The sequence below is a fragment of the Amphiura filiformis genome, chromosome 1, assembly GCF_039555335.1.
Source record: "Amphiura filiformis chromosome 1, Afil_fr2py, whole genome shotgun sequence".
NCBI classification, from domain to species: domain Eukaryota; kingdom Metazoa; phylum Echinodermata; class Ophiuroidea; order Amphilepidida; family Amphiuridae; genus Amphiura; species Amphiura filiformis.
The window spans coordinates 16,954,855-16,972,470 of record NC_092628.1 but is presented as its reverse complement, the minus strand read 5'-3'; the positions used below and the strand labels follow the sequence as shown (position 1 = coordinate 16,972,470).

Here is a 17,616-nt window from a genome sequence, read left to right as displayed (position 1 = left end):
TCGGGGGTTCGCTAGCTTTCAATTCAAAAGCAACATTTCAAAACTGTCCATAATATTAATAAAAATATGCTTTTAAATCACCAGTCGAAATAAAGTTTCATCTGCCCTTAAAAAATCCTCATTCCCGAAAACAAATACATTTTGAGTTTCGGCATGCATTCCCTCATTTCCCTGTTAAAATGGGCTTTTTTTTTGGCACATTTTCATTTTCTCGAATCCCAAGGACAAGTCATTCAGCACCGTAGAAAAACTTGAACAGATGTATATACTCAATTACAAAGTACGATTTTGACATATTTGGCAAAATGTTCTTGATTCCAAAGAGGGAATCCCCTTGGTCAGCCGCTTACATAAAAGTTGAACTAAAAGAGATAATGTTGAGAAAAAAGTTTGGTGCCTGATCAAAATGAGGCTGGTCGAGTGCAGATCCGTCGTAACACACTTTTCAATACGGAATAAATGATAACCTCATCGTGACATAGTCCAAGCAGCAAAGTTCATCCCATTGAAAAAGCGTTATCGACGGATCTGCAGTTGACCATTCTGAAATATATCAGACATTTTCTGTGAGTCAAGGGCTTAGTCAGCCAGCCTTGTAGGGAGTGATTACCCATCCAAATTTGTAAATACAGCAGAGTTGCAGCTACAGTAGGCGGCAGAGCCCACCACTCAGTTTTAGAGCTCACCACTCAGAGTGCAAACTTAGTGCAAAAATAGTCAAGAATTCTGTCAATTTTGACAACAAATTGCCAAATATGCAAGATTTTCATCAAATGCCACCCAGCACTAAAAACATTCTACATGTAGCTACGTTATACAGTCCTGAAATACACACCCAGTTTTTGCCCACATGGCCTATGCTTTGTACACAAATCTTAAATTTACACACCCAGGTTTTTGAATTTACACACCCAAACCTTCCAAATCCTGCCTTTAAGACCCTCCTGTGAGTCGACACCAGGGTTGTCACTACACTGGTCGGTGCCGGTCGGTAGTAACCAGCACTCAGGCAGACCAACCGGCACTCAAGGGAATATGAGGACTTGCCAACCGGCACTAAAGTAGAGAAATTGTACTTTTTACCCTAAAAACAGCTGGAAAGTGGCGCATGAGAGTATTTTGGACAAATATCATGGAAATTTAGCTGGAACTAAATTCAGTCTAGTGACAACCCTGGTCGACACTGTTTGTACATACATAAGGTGTAGCTGGCTTCATAAATAGGTTGTTGTGGATGCATTAATTTGTGCATTTAGGCAAAAAAAATACCCAGCAATTTTTGTGACATTTGCACTGAGTACCGTTCCATATTATTATGGTACATTATTACAAATCATCTCTTCTTTTTTTCTGCTACTTATTAAGACTTTCTTGTTACAAAAATCCTGGCATTGCCCTGATTAAATCTGTTAAGGTGGTACTACACCCCCTGATAAATTTTGTATCAAAAAATAACTACCGGTACACACTGGTAACAAAAGTTATATATTATAGGAGCAAGGAATCCAATTACTTCACTGAAATTTCAGTGATTCAAGACAAGTGGTTCATTAAAAAAAAATGAGGTACATTCTAGCGGTACCTCATTTCTTAATATCATAAATAACGTAGGCCTACCGCTTGTCTTGAGTCACTGAAATTCCAGTGTACTAACTGGATTCCTTGCCCCTATAATATACATAAGTTGTAACTTTTGTTACCAGTGTGTAATTATTTTTGAGAAAAATGCAAAATTAGTCACAAAATTTATCAGGGTGTGTACTAGTACCACCTTATACGTTGCTGCATTTTACTATTCCTAATCGATAAACCTTTTCATTGTTTGCATTTCAGATGGAGACCTAATACAGTAACAAGTCATGCAGGTTTATGGAGTCCAGTCGGCAGCATTCCACTTCCACATGTCATCAATAGCAACTCATTGTTACCAAATTGTGCAATTAACACGATGAATGCAACTAGAAACTATATTTTTACGCTAACACTTACCACGGTTACAGGGTTGTTACACTATCATCCGCAAGTGTATATTTTGAATAACAAACCTGCTGTAACAATCCTGTAATTAGTCATTAGCCAGTATTTAAATTACCATGCTGTACCTCATCCGTCATGTGACCAAGAAGTTGTTCTCACCAAAGTATTTGTTGGCAACTAACACGGTTACTAGCGGTGTGCTTATGGCCCTCGGGGATGCTATTCAACAAGAACGAGAACGGAGAGCTGGATTACTAAAGGCAGCATCTACACATGCGGGAGTGGTCCCTTATCAGAATGGAGTGGTTCATATGGGTACTAGGCCTGAATGGGACTGGGCCAGGACAGGTAAGGCAGCATCTACACATGCGGGAGTGGTCCCTTATCAGAATGGAGTGGTTCATATGGGTACTAGGCCTGAATGGGACTGGGCCAGGACAGGTTGGTATTGGTGAATGAAAGCACTAGGGTCCAATTGTGGTATGGTTGGGTATTTACACTGGGTTGAAATGATCAAATTTGTACAAATTAGGTTGAGGTGACACCCGAGGTGAGAGACCAGATATTTATGGGTTTCCAGATATTTTTTTTTCAACTTCCAGATATTTTTCTACACAAAAGTATGTAATTAATAATTTCAGATTTTTTAAGCTAAAAACAGATATATTTTCAAAGATACACTCTCAATGTTGAGGTGACAAGACGTACAGCGGTCAAAGTTAAGTTACAAACAATACATGCATATTCTCCTATAATTTGTATCCTCAGGTGTGTTTACAATTTCAATATCATCTAGGGGATTTTAAAAACACAAATCATTAAGGGGGTACTACACCCCTATGGTAAATCCGTGACTATTTTGGCATTTTTCTCAAAAATAATAACACACTGGTAACAAAAGTTATGTATATTATTGGGGCAAGGAATCCAATTACTACACTGAAATTTCAGTGACTCAAGACAAGCGGTTCAGTATATATGATAGGAAATGAGGTACATTCTAGCGGTACCTCTTTTCGTGTCATTAATAATGAACCGCTTGTCTTGGGTCACTGAAATTCCAGTGTAGTAATAGGATTCCTTGCCCCTATAATATACATAACTTTTGTTACCACTGCTATATTAGTTTTTGAGAAAAATGCAAAAATAGACACAAATTGATCAAGGGGTGTAGTACCCCCTTACAGGAGAATGGTCAAACAACAACCTCATCTTCATTTTTTCTCCATCAAAATTGAGATTTTGGTATTAATGGAATGTCCCCAGTTTTCTCATTGACCTAGTTAAATTATTTATTTTTATTAGGGCTAAATTAATTTATTATGTGTTTTGTTTGGAATTGTAAAGTAAAATGTGTATAAAAATAAAGTATGACACACAACATTTTATGGGGCTTTGGAAACCTATCCACAGTTCTTGGCTCTCATATCAAGAGAGATTGAACTTGTGACCTGAAACTCCATACGTGGGATGAGAAGGTCAAGGGCATTCAACCAAGAAAAAAATCAGACTCCTCATTTAACATTTAATGTGACTTTTTATTTTGCAGGAAGAATGCTGACAATCGGTCTATTATTAGGTCCTCTAAACCACTATTGGTACCTATTGCTAGACAGAGTACTACCTGGAGCTACTGGCAGAATTGTAGCCAAGAAGGTCTTATTAGATGAAATTATAGCATCTCCTATATTCACCACGTCATTCTTCATGGGTAAGTTTAGATTTTAAAACTTTCTTCTTGTTGGCTGTTTTGTAACATTTAGCGCAACTGATTGGGTATCAGACTTCCAAGGTCAGAATTTTGGCGAGACTCGCAAAGATTCTCGTAAACAGATTTACATGAATCAAAAATGATTCTCGTAAACTTTTGTAGTTTACGCAGAAGTTAATTTGCAAGAATTAAATGATACCTGCAATTTTATTCTGCAAGAATCAAGATTGATTCCCGCACTGCGACACAAAATTCTGACCCTGGACTTCAGTGTGAGAGGTCCTGAGTTTGAACCCCATTGTGGTTGGTAAATATTCTCAAGAAAATAACTGCCCTATCATGCAATTCCCATGGACAAGGAACTAACTTCCTAATTGAGACAGTCAACAAATAGTTGCCTCATAGGTTTGAAATATGATAAAGAAAATATTCCAAGCAAAGTATTTGGTGTCAAACCACATAATTTAATTGCATAGCAAAAATTACACACATTTTTTGTCATAGACCTTTGTCAACAGTGGTCTATGACTGTCAATTCATGGATACTATACTGTGCTTCAATTCAAGTTTGGCAAATCACAGTATCTAATCCCCGGGATCTAATCACACATGCTAGCCTATTTAAAATATGTGCGTACAAGAACGATTTGTCAGCACCGCAAGTCTTAATGTTGTACAAAGTGTCACAAATGTTAGCCAGTGTAACATTAAAATTGAGTTTGGTCCTGTAAAAATTGATGAGACCCAGCCGGCCCTTCCCAAGGGGGCTTGGGAATGGCCCTTGAAGAATTTGGCTTATATCATATGTGTAGTCAGATTAATTGGTCTCATAAGTTACTTCTAAGGCAAAAAAAGGCTTGTCTCTAGTCTTATGGAAGATTGGAAATGTGGTATGCGTTTTAGTTTTGTTTTTCCCTGAATGATTTTTTAATATTTTTTGGATTTTGCTGGATCATATCTTGAAAAAACTAACAAAAATGAAAAAAAAAAGCAAAATAAAATGTTTTTCTGCACATTTTTTTGGAGGGGCCCAATACCATTTTTCACCATGATATGGCAGTGATATCAGTGCGCATATGCAGCTTCAAATCGCTTGTGTTCGCTCAAAGCGCTGGCTTGAACTTGCTTAAAGATGCCGCATAGATGCGCGAGCAGAACAGCGACTTCAATGTGTTGGCGTCACTGTCACATCAGGGTGAAAAAATGGTATAGCTTTAATTATATACATTTGGATGGCACATGGGATTGGTGTTAACATGATCATTGATGTGCACATATATTTTTTTTTCTTCATGGGATAGGTGTTGGACTTCTAGAAGGTAATACTGTGGGGGACAGCTTTGCAATACTCAGGAAGAAATTCCTAACTGTTTACATGGTGAGTACAATTTTTTTTCTCATGCATCTATTTTGCCTAATGCTATCAAAGATGGTCAACCCAAAGAATACCGACTCTTAAATTGCACCGTAGGCAACGCTATGGCAAATTCGCCATCTTGGTTTGTAGCTCATGGACACCTCCGACATCCATCGGCAAGTGCCCGAAATGGAATAATAATTTGGTGTTTTTAAGTTTGAGCATTTTAGAGATGTGAGCATGCAGTGCTTAGCGCACGTTTTTGGCACAACGTGTTACATGCAGAATGTAAGCAACCATATGCTTTGAATCAAAATGTGCCTGCGTCAGATTGAAATAATCGGGGCCTCCATGAGTAACACACAAAGAAGGCAGAGTTGGTACTCTTCGATTCTACCTCATTGGTTATCCAGAGGTACATTTAAGTTGTCCCCATGAGCAACACACAAACATGGCAGTGTCGGTACTCTTTGATTCTACCTTGTTGAATCCCATAGATTGATTTCAGGATGTAGTTTGAGTGCAGCACAAGTAAATAGTGTGTGTGAATAAATCAACCAAATTGATTGATTTTGCTTGATTAGTAATAGTAGATTAATCAATCAATCAACCAGACAACCTAACAAGCTATTGATCAGCCCAATCAATGGCCCATCAATGCAGGGCTTGAATTTTAAGGAGAGAAATCTTTAGGGAAGAGCTTTCCCAAAAATGCCCACCTATAAACTCCAGATGAGTGTATTTGGCAGTGTTTACACTAAGTTTCAGCAGGGCTGTCACCTCTGACGCCATGCTGGACACATTGCATTCAGGGACACAGGGGTTTTTGCTGGCAAAGTGACAAAAACCTGCAAAATCTCAAAGTCACTCAGGTACTGAATTACACAGAAAGCTCAAAAACAGTAACACACAACTTTAAATATATTCAACATATTTTTTTGTCTTATCAAGTCCGTTCCGTAAAATTTTAAAAAAAATGATTTGATATGCCACATTAATTTCTTAATATGTTACTTATTTACAAAATATGGCCTTTTTACGCTCAGGAAATTATTTTTGCAACTCAATAATGGTGAAAAAACAGAACTTTTTATCACTTTTTTTAGTTTTTGCCGGTAAACAGTAAAATCTGTTGTTAAAACCGCGGCAAAAAACTGTGAATCTTGCTGAGGGACAGAGGTTTGTGGATATGAATGCAATGAAGCAAAACTCATACAGCCTTGATTTGCTTGGAATTGAACATGACACCTATCTTACCAACCTCAACAAAAATACCTCTTCAACTTTGACAGAGGTGACATTGTGATTGAAACTGAAATGTTTGATATTATCCTGACAGCTCTCCTCAAATCCCCTCCTCCAAATCACAAGGAGAGCAGTGGTTGATCTCCCAGCGATGTGGAGGAGAGTGTTCAGGAGAGTTGCTTGTATTTTCAAATCTGAAGCATTGAAATCATGGAAGCAAACAAATTATAAAGCTAGTTGAATTAAGAATCCTTTGTTAGTTCCCATTGTTGATACCTTTGCATGTGTCTACCCCAGGGATACACAACTTATTTCCCCTCATGCCAGTTTCAGCTGTTGATTGACCCACAATTTTCAGGTGGAAACTGCTCCTTAAAATAGATCAATATCCATATATTTGTACTAATTTTCCCAATAAGAATCTTGCAACAATAAATATGTGTACTCAAGTAATCAAATTACTAATCATGATATAAAAAAAAGCATAGACTAAGTAATACGGACTTTTTATCAACAGTCAAAGTCCCTGTGATTTGTATGCTGTGAATTCTCCCTTATTCATGAGGGCCGATTGTTTGATCATGCGTGTAACCAGCGTTGCGTTCCGTACGCGATAGAGCATTGCATGTCTTCGTGTTTACGCAAAAGACCGTAAAAATGTGCGTAGCAGTTTTGTTTGTCGCACTTCATGAAATGATTGGCCCTCATTATTGGGTGAGTTTGTCTGTACAGGTATCTCTTAAGTCCATGACAAAAAGTCACAAATTGAAATTAAATGATTAGTTTCCCGTCACATTTTTTTCAATGAAATATGAGGTCATGATTTCATTCATTATTTTGGAACATTTCATTATTGTCAAAACTTTCATTTATATGGCTATTACCTATATTGTTGATGAAAGACCATCTCAAAACAGGCATTAATGCTTAGATCATCATTACAGACATTTTGCAACAGATTGATGAGAAAAGATGTCGTATTTGTTTTTATTAATATTAAAAGAAATTTGCCATTTTTGTAATCACTAGAAACATGATGAGGTAATCCTTAAGTTTTCATTATTTACCACATCCTCTACCCCTACAACTAAGAAAAACTGCTGATTATGATCAGCAGGGGATGGCGGACATTTTTTGAGTTTCAATTTTGATTATTTCCATCTCAATTTTCAGATAATTGACTTTTTTATGAAAATAATGAAAGTTTTGGTCAAATTGAAAAGGTGATGCAGGTGGGTGACAGGAAACTAATAATTTCATTACATAGGCCGAACATGAAAATTTCTTATTTGAGTTCATGCTCATGAAAATTGATGAGGGCCCATATAGATTACAAACCCAAGGGGTTTGCACTGTTTGTACATTGTTTGTCTACAAGGTTGTAACATAGGGAATTCAATATCACTACATACTACTCAGTATTCAGTGATCGGTAATATGCATTTTGATAATAATACTTAGGAAGTCTTGTTGTACAAGACATGCCAATTGGCATAGGTACTGATGACCTTCTGACAAGAGAGGATGTATCTGTTCATGGCCAAATTAGTAAAATCCAGGTCAGAACGATTGTTGTTCCTGTGTAGCTGACCATGACCAGTATGAAAGTATTTCCATGGTATAGAACTATTGCTCTTGTGTAATATACCAGCTGATAAATATAGAGTGTCTTTCTGCCAGGGTTTTTGCCCTGTGTGTATTTCCCTTGTCCCTTCCCTCCCCCACCCCACTAAATGTGAGGCACCCAGCCTGTGGTAATTTATGGTAATGCAAAGCTGGACATTTTCATCCTCCATTTATTTTCACGTTCCAAGCTGCAACTACGAAAATAACAATGTGCAAATATTTTCCTTTTTGTGTATAGATCAATGGAAGGAAATTAAGAACCACAAATTTGAAAAAAAAAGGGGGAAACAGTTCCAAATTGGTGAAGTGGGAAAAATTATTTGCATGAAAATTTCCACTTTTTATATATACTGAGGTTAGGGGTTAATAGAAAAGGTGATTCAAATTGACATTCATCTTGGTTTTAATGCTAAAAATTGCATTATTACTATTAGTATTCCTTTTCAAATTTGTTCAAGAGAATGAATAATCAATTAGAATCCTGTGATGCATCACTGATGTTTTATCCTTGCTTGCTGGGTATGAAATGGCTGGCTATATGAAAATGGAGAATACTTAATGTATGATCTTTTTAAATTTGTAGATTTTTTTTTTTCTTCCAAAATGATAATATTCAATCATTATGAAAGTTCCCAATACATTTGGATGCGAAAAAAATTGGGAATTTGCAAAGAAACAACATCATAAACTTCACCTCTATCACTCGAAATATCTCGCACTATTTGGATTAGGATGGCGAGTGCGGCCTCAGAGTTAATCTCCTACGCAGCCAGTTTGGTTACGCTCCCTCCACATGTGGAGTGAGCGTAACCCAACTGGATTCGTAAGAGACTACGATTTGCGAGTCGTTCCGACATATTATCATAATCTAAAAATTATGATATTCATGTCATCAGACCAACAGAAAATCATCCCGTTTTACTACAAATAGGGCGAATTTGACAGTTTGCTCATAGATTTAAGTTGGAACATGTGTAAGTATTACAAATATGCCAAAAAATTGGTTTTGAAAAAAATAAAGGTATATTCTGAAAAAAGATCATACATTATAAGGCTTTAAGTTCAGGTCAACCTCCTTAGTTGTGATCTGATTGTTAAGAAGCACTGACCATGCATGGGTATTGTGGCATACAGAAACAGCTCAAACTTTTGCTTTTTTTTTGCTTTATTAACATCTAAATATTACTCTTTACTAACTATAGTGGCAAAATTAGTTGTGGCTTTCTTACATATTTGTGTGAAGTTTTTTGCTGTTTTGTTCATGTACAGATCATTATAACAGACCTGCCAACTGGTATTAATTTTCACTATTTTGAACTGATTTTAATGAAGAATGCAGATAATCCTAAAGAATATTTGTAATACTTTTATGGAATAAATATCTTCAAATCTGGATGATGCTGACACATGTTTTACAAGATATGCAGCTCTGCTATTAAAAAACAACCTGTCCGTCCATGTTTTCAGCAAGTATTTGGAAATGTTTGTAGCCCTTGTGAAAAAATAGTTACGGCAAAAAAGTACACACAGGAGTAATTTTTGGTTAGATGTTAAAAATAGCCATCAAGTAAATTAGATTCCTTTAAAACCTTACGATCAAATTTATTTTGCCTACCATATTCATTCCAGTAACCCCAAGGGTGCTTAACAATGGCATTTTGGGTGGGTGTTTATTTTCTACATTGTTCAGGCCAACAATATATGCAAAAAAGGCCCAAAATATTCATCCATTCATCATCAGTGTGTCATATGTTTCGGACAATTATTCAGATTTGCATGTGCAGTTAATAAACTAATATCACGGTTTGCTTGTTGTAAAGTCACTGGGTGAGCGCTTATAGGGGCATGGGCAGTTAATTACCGTAACCACTCGGGTATAAGCCCACCTTCGCTATAAGCCCACCCCTATTTTTCAAACCATTCGGGAACAAGGGTGCACTCGGGTATAAGCCCAGTAGTCATTTTGGCTAAGTTTTTAATCATATCAATGCTTTTCTTTCACATTTAAGAACAAATATTTAAAAAATATCAGCTAAAAATTAACATTCCATACTTAAAATTGAAAAAATATTGACAAAGATGATAGAAATTTATACATTAGGCATATAAAAATGGGGAAGATTTTTTTATTTTTAAATTCAACTACTAGCCCCTCCCCGGTTATAAGCCCACCCCCATTTTTGAAGTGAAATTGCCCATCTAGGGGGTGGGCTTATACCCGCGTGGTTACGGTAATGGAACAAATCGGTACAACTACATGTGGTGGGCAGTGTTTCAAAAACAAGAGGTGTGGCCATATAATTGTTTATAATTCTTTCAACTCATTTTGTGATAATCAAAAGTTGCATGCTATCTTTCCCAAGTTGCTCATGCTTTTTTAAAAAGAAAATGTTTGAGAAACTAATAATAAGTTAGAACTAGCAATCTCAGTATTTGCCTCATGCTTCAATGTTGCCATACATGTACATGTTTGTTCATTTCTGTCTTATATATGGACATAACACTCAGATTAAAACTTGACTGACTAGCCTCAACACAAACAAGATTTCAACCAACTGTATACATCACTCCCATCATGCAAGTTTTCAGAATTCATGAACACCCAAATTGGCCAAAAGGCTAATTAAAATTCTGACATATGGATGAAGCAGTTTTGTAAGGGAATAAACCAAAAGTGTGATGACGTCCTATAAACGAAAACCGTAAAAACTCGATAGTTAGCATATATATGTGCTTACTTTCGTCTATCGAGCACTTTTGAAACATGACATTGTACCATTAGTAGTCCGGTGCTTTACCAACAGAGCTATTGGGGTTGAGACACACATTTGCAGGTTTACTTATTTGTATATAAGTACTATGTGTATCGATGATTTGCTCAAAATCCTTTACACTTTGGTGGATGGGGCTCTTCATGTTTGCATGTTTTAAGAGCGCTTGATAGTAAGCACATTTGCTAACTATCAAGTTTTTACGGTATTTAAAATATCAGCCAAAGTTGACCTTTTGGAGTTTGAATTTCTCATGCTGCACTCACAGCTGCAGGGAGGGAAAGGTCAGCCTCTTAACAAAAGCACCTTCATTTATAGGAAGTCATCAAACGTTTGGTTTGTTCCCTAAGACTTTAAATGTTAATGGGCTATTCCAGTTGAAATACATACACCCCCTATGGAAGACACAATCTCAGTCTCCCACACAGGGAGTGTGAATTTTAAATGGAATCATCCGTTTAGGGAACCCCATTTGTGGAAGATTGAGATTGTGTCTTCCATAGGGGATGTATGTGGATTTCAACTGGAATTGCCCATTAAAGGTTATCTCTAATAAATTCTTTTATCAAGTGATCAAGTTTAAATTTTAATGAGCCAGAAAGAGATCGGTGACCGTGTGATTTTTTAGTGGGTGCAACCAGCATAACACATTGTTTTGACCAATCACTTGCCAAATAATACTATGAATATAGTGCTTATGCCCATCCAATTCAAAATCAAGTCACAGGAGAGTGATTTTGAATATTCGAGGCGTAACAACCAAGGCATACAGAATCACAACCTCTGAATTATTTACCCACTTCATTAAATATCTGTAAATTAGTCAAATTAATTCTTAATTAGTCAGCAATTTTACACTGAGTGTTATATTGAAACCTGAAATCTGATTTTAAAGTGTCATATTTGTTGAACGCAAATTGTCTGTGATTAATTTTGAACAAAAAATGTTGGATTTGTTGTTATATACCATACATGGACATGTAAATAGTACAGAAATTGAAATCCTGTTCTCTGTTTTGGGTATTTTGTAGCTGTATGAAAATAAAAACGAGTGTTTTTAGCGAAGTGGGTGGACAGAAATGTTTTGGAAAAAATATTGTTTGCAAAAAAATTTCAGGTTTGTGTAAGTTTTTTGAACAGATTTTTATGATGTTTTGGGTCATTATAGACTATTTTAGAAATAGAATAATGTAGAGATTGTATTCAGTATTAATCAGATTTCATGTTCTCACAATTTTGGGTTATTTCAGAAAATAGATGCACACCCCCTATGGAGGAGTTCGGATTTCAGGACTTTTTGACCAGTTATGAATGTGAAAAAATCCAATCAAAATAATTCACAATCAAAACTCCTTAATTCGGTCAATTCCATAATTTTGTATACATTTGATTGTATTTCCAAGCTATTTTCGATAACATTGGCAACTGGAATTGCAGTCATTTTCAGGAAGCATTTCTTTATTTGAAAATTTGCTCCTCTACAGAGGGTGTGCACTTACTTTCTGGAATAGCCCATCGCAATTCTTCACATGCTGCACTCATTTATGCTGTGGATTACTAATGCATGTTTTTTTTTCTATCATTTTTTCTTCTTTTCATCTTTGCCTTCCCTTTATTTTTTCCATCTTTCACTCTTTTTCCGACTAATGCTTTCCCAGATGGATTGGTGTGTCTGGCCTGCTGCACAAACTTTCAACTTCTTCGTTTTGCCGCCCCGTTTACGGGTAGTCTACGTACTCTGTGTCACGCTGGTGTGGGATGTGTTTTTGTCATTCATGAAACATGCTCACGGTACTCACGATACAGAACATTAAACTGGCAATATCCTCAGAGCTGACATTACTACTAGCCTAGTATGTGTGGGTAACTTTGTGAAGTGTGTTAGCCAAGTGTAAATGTATGTTGACATGTGATCCCTTCCTTTTAATTTGAAAGTAAGTCATGTCAAGTTTGAAAATTCCTTAAAACTGAAAAGTTATGAGATTTTGTGAGTCTATGATCATCTTTAACAATTTAATTTGAGGGAAAAGGAATTATTTTAAATCAAATATCACATATCCATCTCAAAATTTATTTTTGATGTTTGTGTAGTTTTTCAAATGGAATTTGGGTCTGAAGAATCTTATTTGTTTTTGAAAAGTATGTATGATCTACCTGTGCCAAAGGCATGATATTATTAGGTTCTGATTCCAAAAGCTGTTACTTTGTAGGCTTGTAAATCATCAATATTTATCACACAAAGACTTCAATTGTCAATATTTATTGTTCCGGGAGAAGTATCACTTTACATCATATTATTTCATCAATCAGCCTAACTGAGGAAGTTGCTATAGTTACATGTTTCAAATGTTTTGCATGTGCTTCACAATGCTTATGTCTGTAGAGTCCATTGTTGCAGCTTTAAAGGAGTATTTTGTGATCCTAGCATCCACTTTTTATGACATTTTTCAGTAGATATCCACAAAAAGCTTATTCCAAAAATTTCATTTGATTCTGATTTTGCGAGTTATGCATGATTATGTGTAATTTCGTTCTGGTATCCTGGAAAATGCAATTCGAATTTGACTATATTTTTGCTATATGAATTAATCTGTAATTTGTAAATAAACATTATAAAGCCAGAGGTTTCCAATGGTATAAAAATCTCAACTTTTTTTGAGAAAAGTGGGGGGATGAGGCTGTGGATCATGCAATGCCCTCTTAAGATTTTTGATTTTCCCTGTTTTTATATTTTTTTAAACGCAAGCAAATTACTATAAAAGAGAAAAATCCAAATTTATCAAAACCAATCTAGTTACATAATTTATAAATACCATTTCATAATTCACATCACCGTAAGCATTTTTGAAATCATTTGAGTGCATTTTATTACCAACATATTGGTTGGTGCGTAATAATATGGATGTTTATGATGACATCTTTGCTGCAGTTGATATTCAAATGCAAATAGTTAACACAATATATATTTTATTAGGCGACTGCACACAAGAGGCAAGAACAGCATTCATGCGCATTAATGTATACAATGTGATCTACATCGCATCGAGTAACTGTCTACACATACACATTATTCTGTGTCTAGCAAGCCCATGGGCAGTGTAAGCGTGTTATATACATGTACAGTATAAGTGCGTATATATCGTAAGGCGCTCATGTCGTCTGCGAGCTAGGGAAGTTCAAACTGATCTGGATTTCAGTAATGCGGATTTCAGTAATGTGGATCAATGCGAATCTGGGCTCCCATGTAGATACACCCATTAATAGCATGTTGTCTCCCTTTAGTTGGTCACATGATCATAGCGATTAAAATGCATGATAAAAAAATCAGTATTATTTAAAAACACAACCATGGCAAAAAATATCCTCTTTCTTGTTAAATTAATAATAATGAATAATTATAATTAATGGTTAATTAGTCAAATGATAGTTCAGGACAGCCCATGTAACAATGCTAACTGGACTTAATTTCATAGAAGTTGTGTTCCCTATATTAGAAATAGAGATGAATGTAAGCTCAACTTGAGATGCATGTCTTCATAAAAATGGTCCCGTGTTGTCATGAATCCCTTTCCTATATGCCCAAACAAACACAAAATCTTGCATGATGCTATGATTTGGGATATCTTATTTTTTATCTTTATAAAGGGTATCCATTAATCGGTGCCAGTGGCGGCGCCAGGAATTGACGCAAAAAGTGGAAATTTTTGTAATTTGGGGTTTTTGCCTGAAAAGTGGGGGGGACAAGAAAAATATTTGGGGTGGTCATTTGTGTAGCCAACCTGGGGGGGCAACTCTAGAAATATGCAGTAGCTACGAACCAGTTGTTTGTATCCTTCAAACAAGATAAGCTTTAAAACAAATATCACTACCATATTCAATTATAATTTGCAGATAAAGTCTTGATAAGATAATTAATAAATTCATCATGAACACAATGGGACACCATGAGCAGTGAACTGGCTCTGTGAAATATCCAGTGTATTTTTCCTGTGCTCAGCGATCTTATTGCTGAATAAACAATAATTGTAATAACCTTGTTCCCGGCAGCCACTGTCTCTTTACAAGATTAGATGGGCTAAATAGTCCTTTTCATTTGGGGCAGGATTGGGAAATGGCATACAAACGAGGGTATGAGATATCAGGAATTATTTCCTGACCTCTTTACCACATGTTTGGTGGGCTTCATTAGCTATTCAAGACACAGGGTGTGTAAGGGATCATAACTGTGCATATGAGATGTGGGTTCAAAAATGCGTGAACAAAAATGTCATTGTACCTCTCCCACAAAATCTGTGAATGTGCCCTTAAGGTTGGTCTGAACCCTGGAATTTGAAGCCTCATAATTTCTAAATTGTTGGTCTAAAGTATATAAAAGTATACATATTTAGAATGGCAAAGACTTGATAAGTTCATCTGTGAGGTCAAATTTGTGAAATCCCAAAAATAACGGTTTTTGGCCCACTTCTTTTTCGTGCATCGTAACAAACAAATTCTTGGGCCAAAATTTTTTTTTTTATTAATTTTTAAAAATTAGATCAAAATATCTGGGACCCGTTTTTTCATTTTTTTTTTAATTTTGACCAATTTTACCAAAAATATTTGAAATTTGGGCCAAAATTGGGCTTTTTTATGAATTTTTTTGAAAAATCAGCATTTTTTGACCATTTTTGGTGAAAATTTCTCAAAGTTAAAAAAAAAAAAAAAAAATGAAAAAGCGGGTCCTAGATATTTTGATCTAGTTTTTCAAAATTAATAAAAAAAAAAATTTTGACCAACCTTAATCCATCCAACATGTAATGACTGTGGTGGCTATATAGAGAGCTAAATCTAGGGGACTTAAGGCGATATAATACCCCGATTTTCATCAGTACCCCTCTTCTTTTTTTTCTTGCAAATTTATTAAGTACATATATATGTTTATCACCTCATGTCCTTAACTTATAAAATATATCTACATATAAAGTGACTTTCAACCATTTTAGTAAGTCATTTTAACCCTATATATTTTTTGTTTACTGTAACCTAGTAACTCAGATCTGTGTTTCATAACAAACCATAATTTATTCTTTTCAAAATGTTCAAGTAGGGTACATGAATAGAATACATTAAATCCTTTGTTATACTCTCTATAGAAAATCTATAGTGCATGCAAAATACCTACCATGATATAACACTGAATAAATTAAATACACACTTATACAATAGATGCATAGTCATTAGTTGTTAGGAGAAGAAAAGGCTATTAGGTCACCGTATGTCAGGTTATAGGTCAATTGGTTCAGGTCAAATTTAAGCATCAATTTTGAATACACATGTGAGAGTCTGTGATATCATATGAGGCATAATTTTGATATTCTGTCTTTAACTGGATATATATCGAGAAGTGCATGGTGGATATACTAATATACCTTGGGATGTAAATGGTGAGTACAATTTAGAATGCCTAGTTGAGACGGATTTCACAAATAAATATATAATAGTTACCAAAATCACAAAAGGTAAGCTTACGGAAAACTACCCAATATGGTTGTATAGGTGACAAAAAATACAATTTTTTTCATCATTGCTGTAGTATGGTTGTTGTAACCTGTTACCTATGGCTTAATTAAGTTTCAGTGCAATAATGTCGCAAGTTAAAAATACAAAATATAGCTCAACATTGAAAATAGAAGCATTTTAACCAGTTCCTTTTTGATAGTTGTGGAGCACCAAGTTCATGAAGTCATAAAAGAAATCAGGAACCACTTATTCCCATTTTACATATCAACTTTATTTCCCTAATGTGTTAGCAACACATATCCAAAATTTTAACGAAATCCGTTGATAGTAAGCTTTCCAAAATGAAGTGAATTTAAATCATCAGTGATGTACCTCCTTTTGGCTTCTATCTGTAAAAGCATGTAAGCTACATTGATACCGATACCACCAATAAAAGCGAGAAGATTTGCCCCTTCATTTTGCATACCACTTTGTCCAATTTTTTTTGTAATTTCTTCACAAAATGCAAAAAATGCAAAAAAAAAAATCAATGGGTGTAGTACCCCCTTAACCATTAGTAACACCAATCTCTGCCTCACAGATTTTCTATCGCTAATTTAATTATCTTGAATATAATTTGATATTGAAAACAAAGAAATGATTTTAACAGTCCCTCTATCTGTGTTATTAAAATGCACTTAGTGTAATATGATGTAATAATATGTCTGTTGTATTGGAAAGGTAGGTTAAGTTTAACCCCATGACACTACCTGCCAATTGATGTATCGGCCTCTAAGAACTATTTTGATTGGTTACTAAGAGGGCTATATCATGTATTGAGCCAATCAGAGATGTGGTAAGAATGATCAGTAGGGCTGAAGAGGGTTAAGGTTAAAAGTGCTATAAGCTGTATTTTGATTGGCTACTCAGATGATTACATCATGAAATTAAACCAATCAGTGGCAATGTAAGTAAGGTATCAGTGCCCATGGGGTTGAACTTACCAGTACTTGGTGTTCAAGTGTGAAGACATGTTGCATGCAGCCATTGTAATAATCACTTGAGAAAAGCTTTTAGTCCCCCCCCTCCCTCCAATTTCCAGGATTCTTGAACTCGTGTTAAAAGCTTTGTCATTATAATTGAAGACTGAATTAAAAAAAAGACTAGTTTACCTCTGATATCAGGGCAAAAGCATGGCGTAATTGGTTGCTGACCAGTGCAGTACAGTATTTTTGGTCTAGTTGACAGGACGTCATACGCAAACTTGTGTTTTTAATTCAGTCTTCAATTATAGAGTGTTGTATTGTTTTAGCTAGAATTGATTTTTATTGGTGTGTAAAATTTTCATGCAATCAAACAAAGTAAGTTGGTCGGGCGATGTTCAAATACGACTAAAAACAAGCCTATCTTTGTTGTTGTCGTCAATATGTTTCTTTTACGCTATAAGCGTT

The 17,616-nt window shown here is 35.5% G+C and overlaps 1 protein-coding gene across 2 annotated transcripts in view; it reads left to right on the top strand.

The window, feature by feature from the left end:
• The window catches only part of LOC140161309 (mpv17-like protein 2), a 38,720-nt gene that overhangs the window by 3,140 nt on the left and 17,964 nt on the right, over positions 1 to 17,616 (top strand). Inside the window, exons 2-5 of one of the 2 annotated variants that reach the window (XM_072184824.1) lie at positions 1,834 to 2,418; positions 3,527 to 3,688; positions 4,990 to 5,066; positions 12,346 to 14,403. In XM_072184824.1, coding sequence (XP_072040925.1) covers positions 2,094 to 2,418; positions 3,527 to 3,688; positions 4,990 to 5,066; positions 12,346 to 12,501 — 720 coding nt within the window. In that variant the 5' untranslated portion in view covers positions 1,834 to 2,093 and the 3' untranslated portion in view covers positions 12,502 to 14,403. Of the gene's footprint in view, positions 1 to 1,833; positions 2,419 to 3,526; positions 3,689 to 4,989; positions 5,067 to 12,345; positions 14,404 to 17,616 lie in introns of those variants that run through there. The other variant, XM_072184903.1, reaches the window with a different exon arrangement.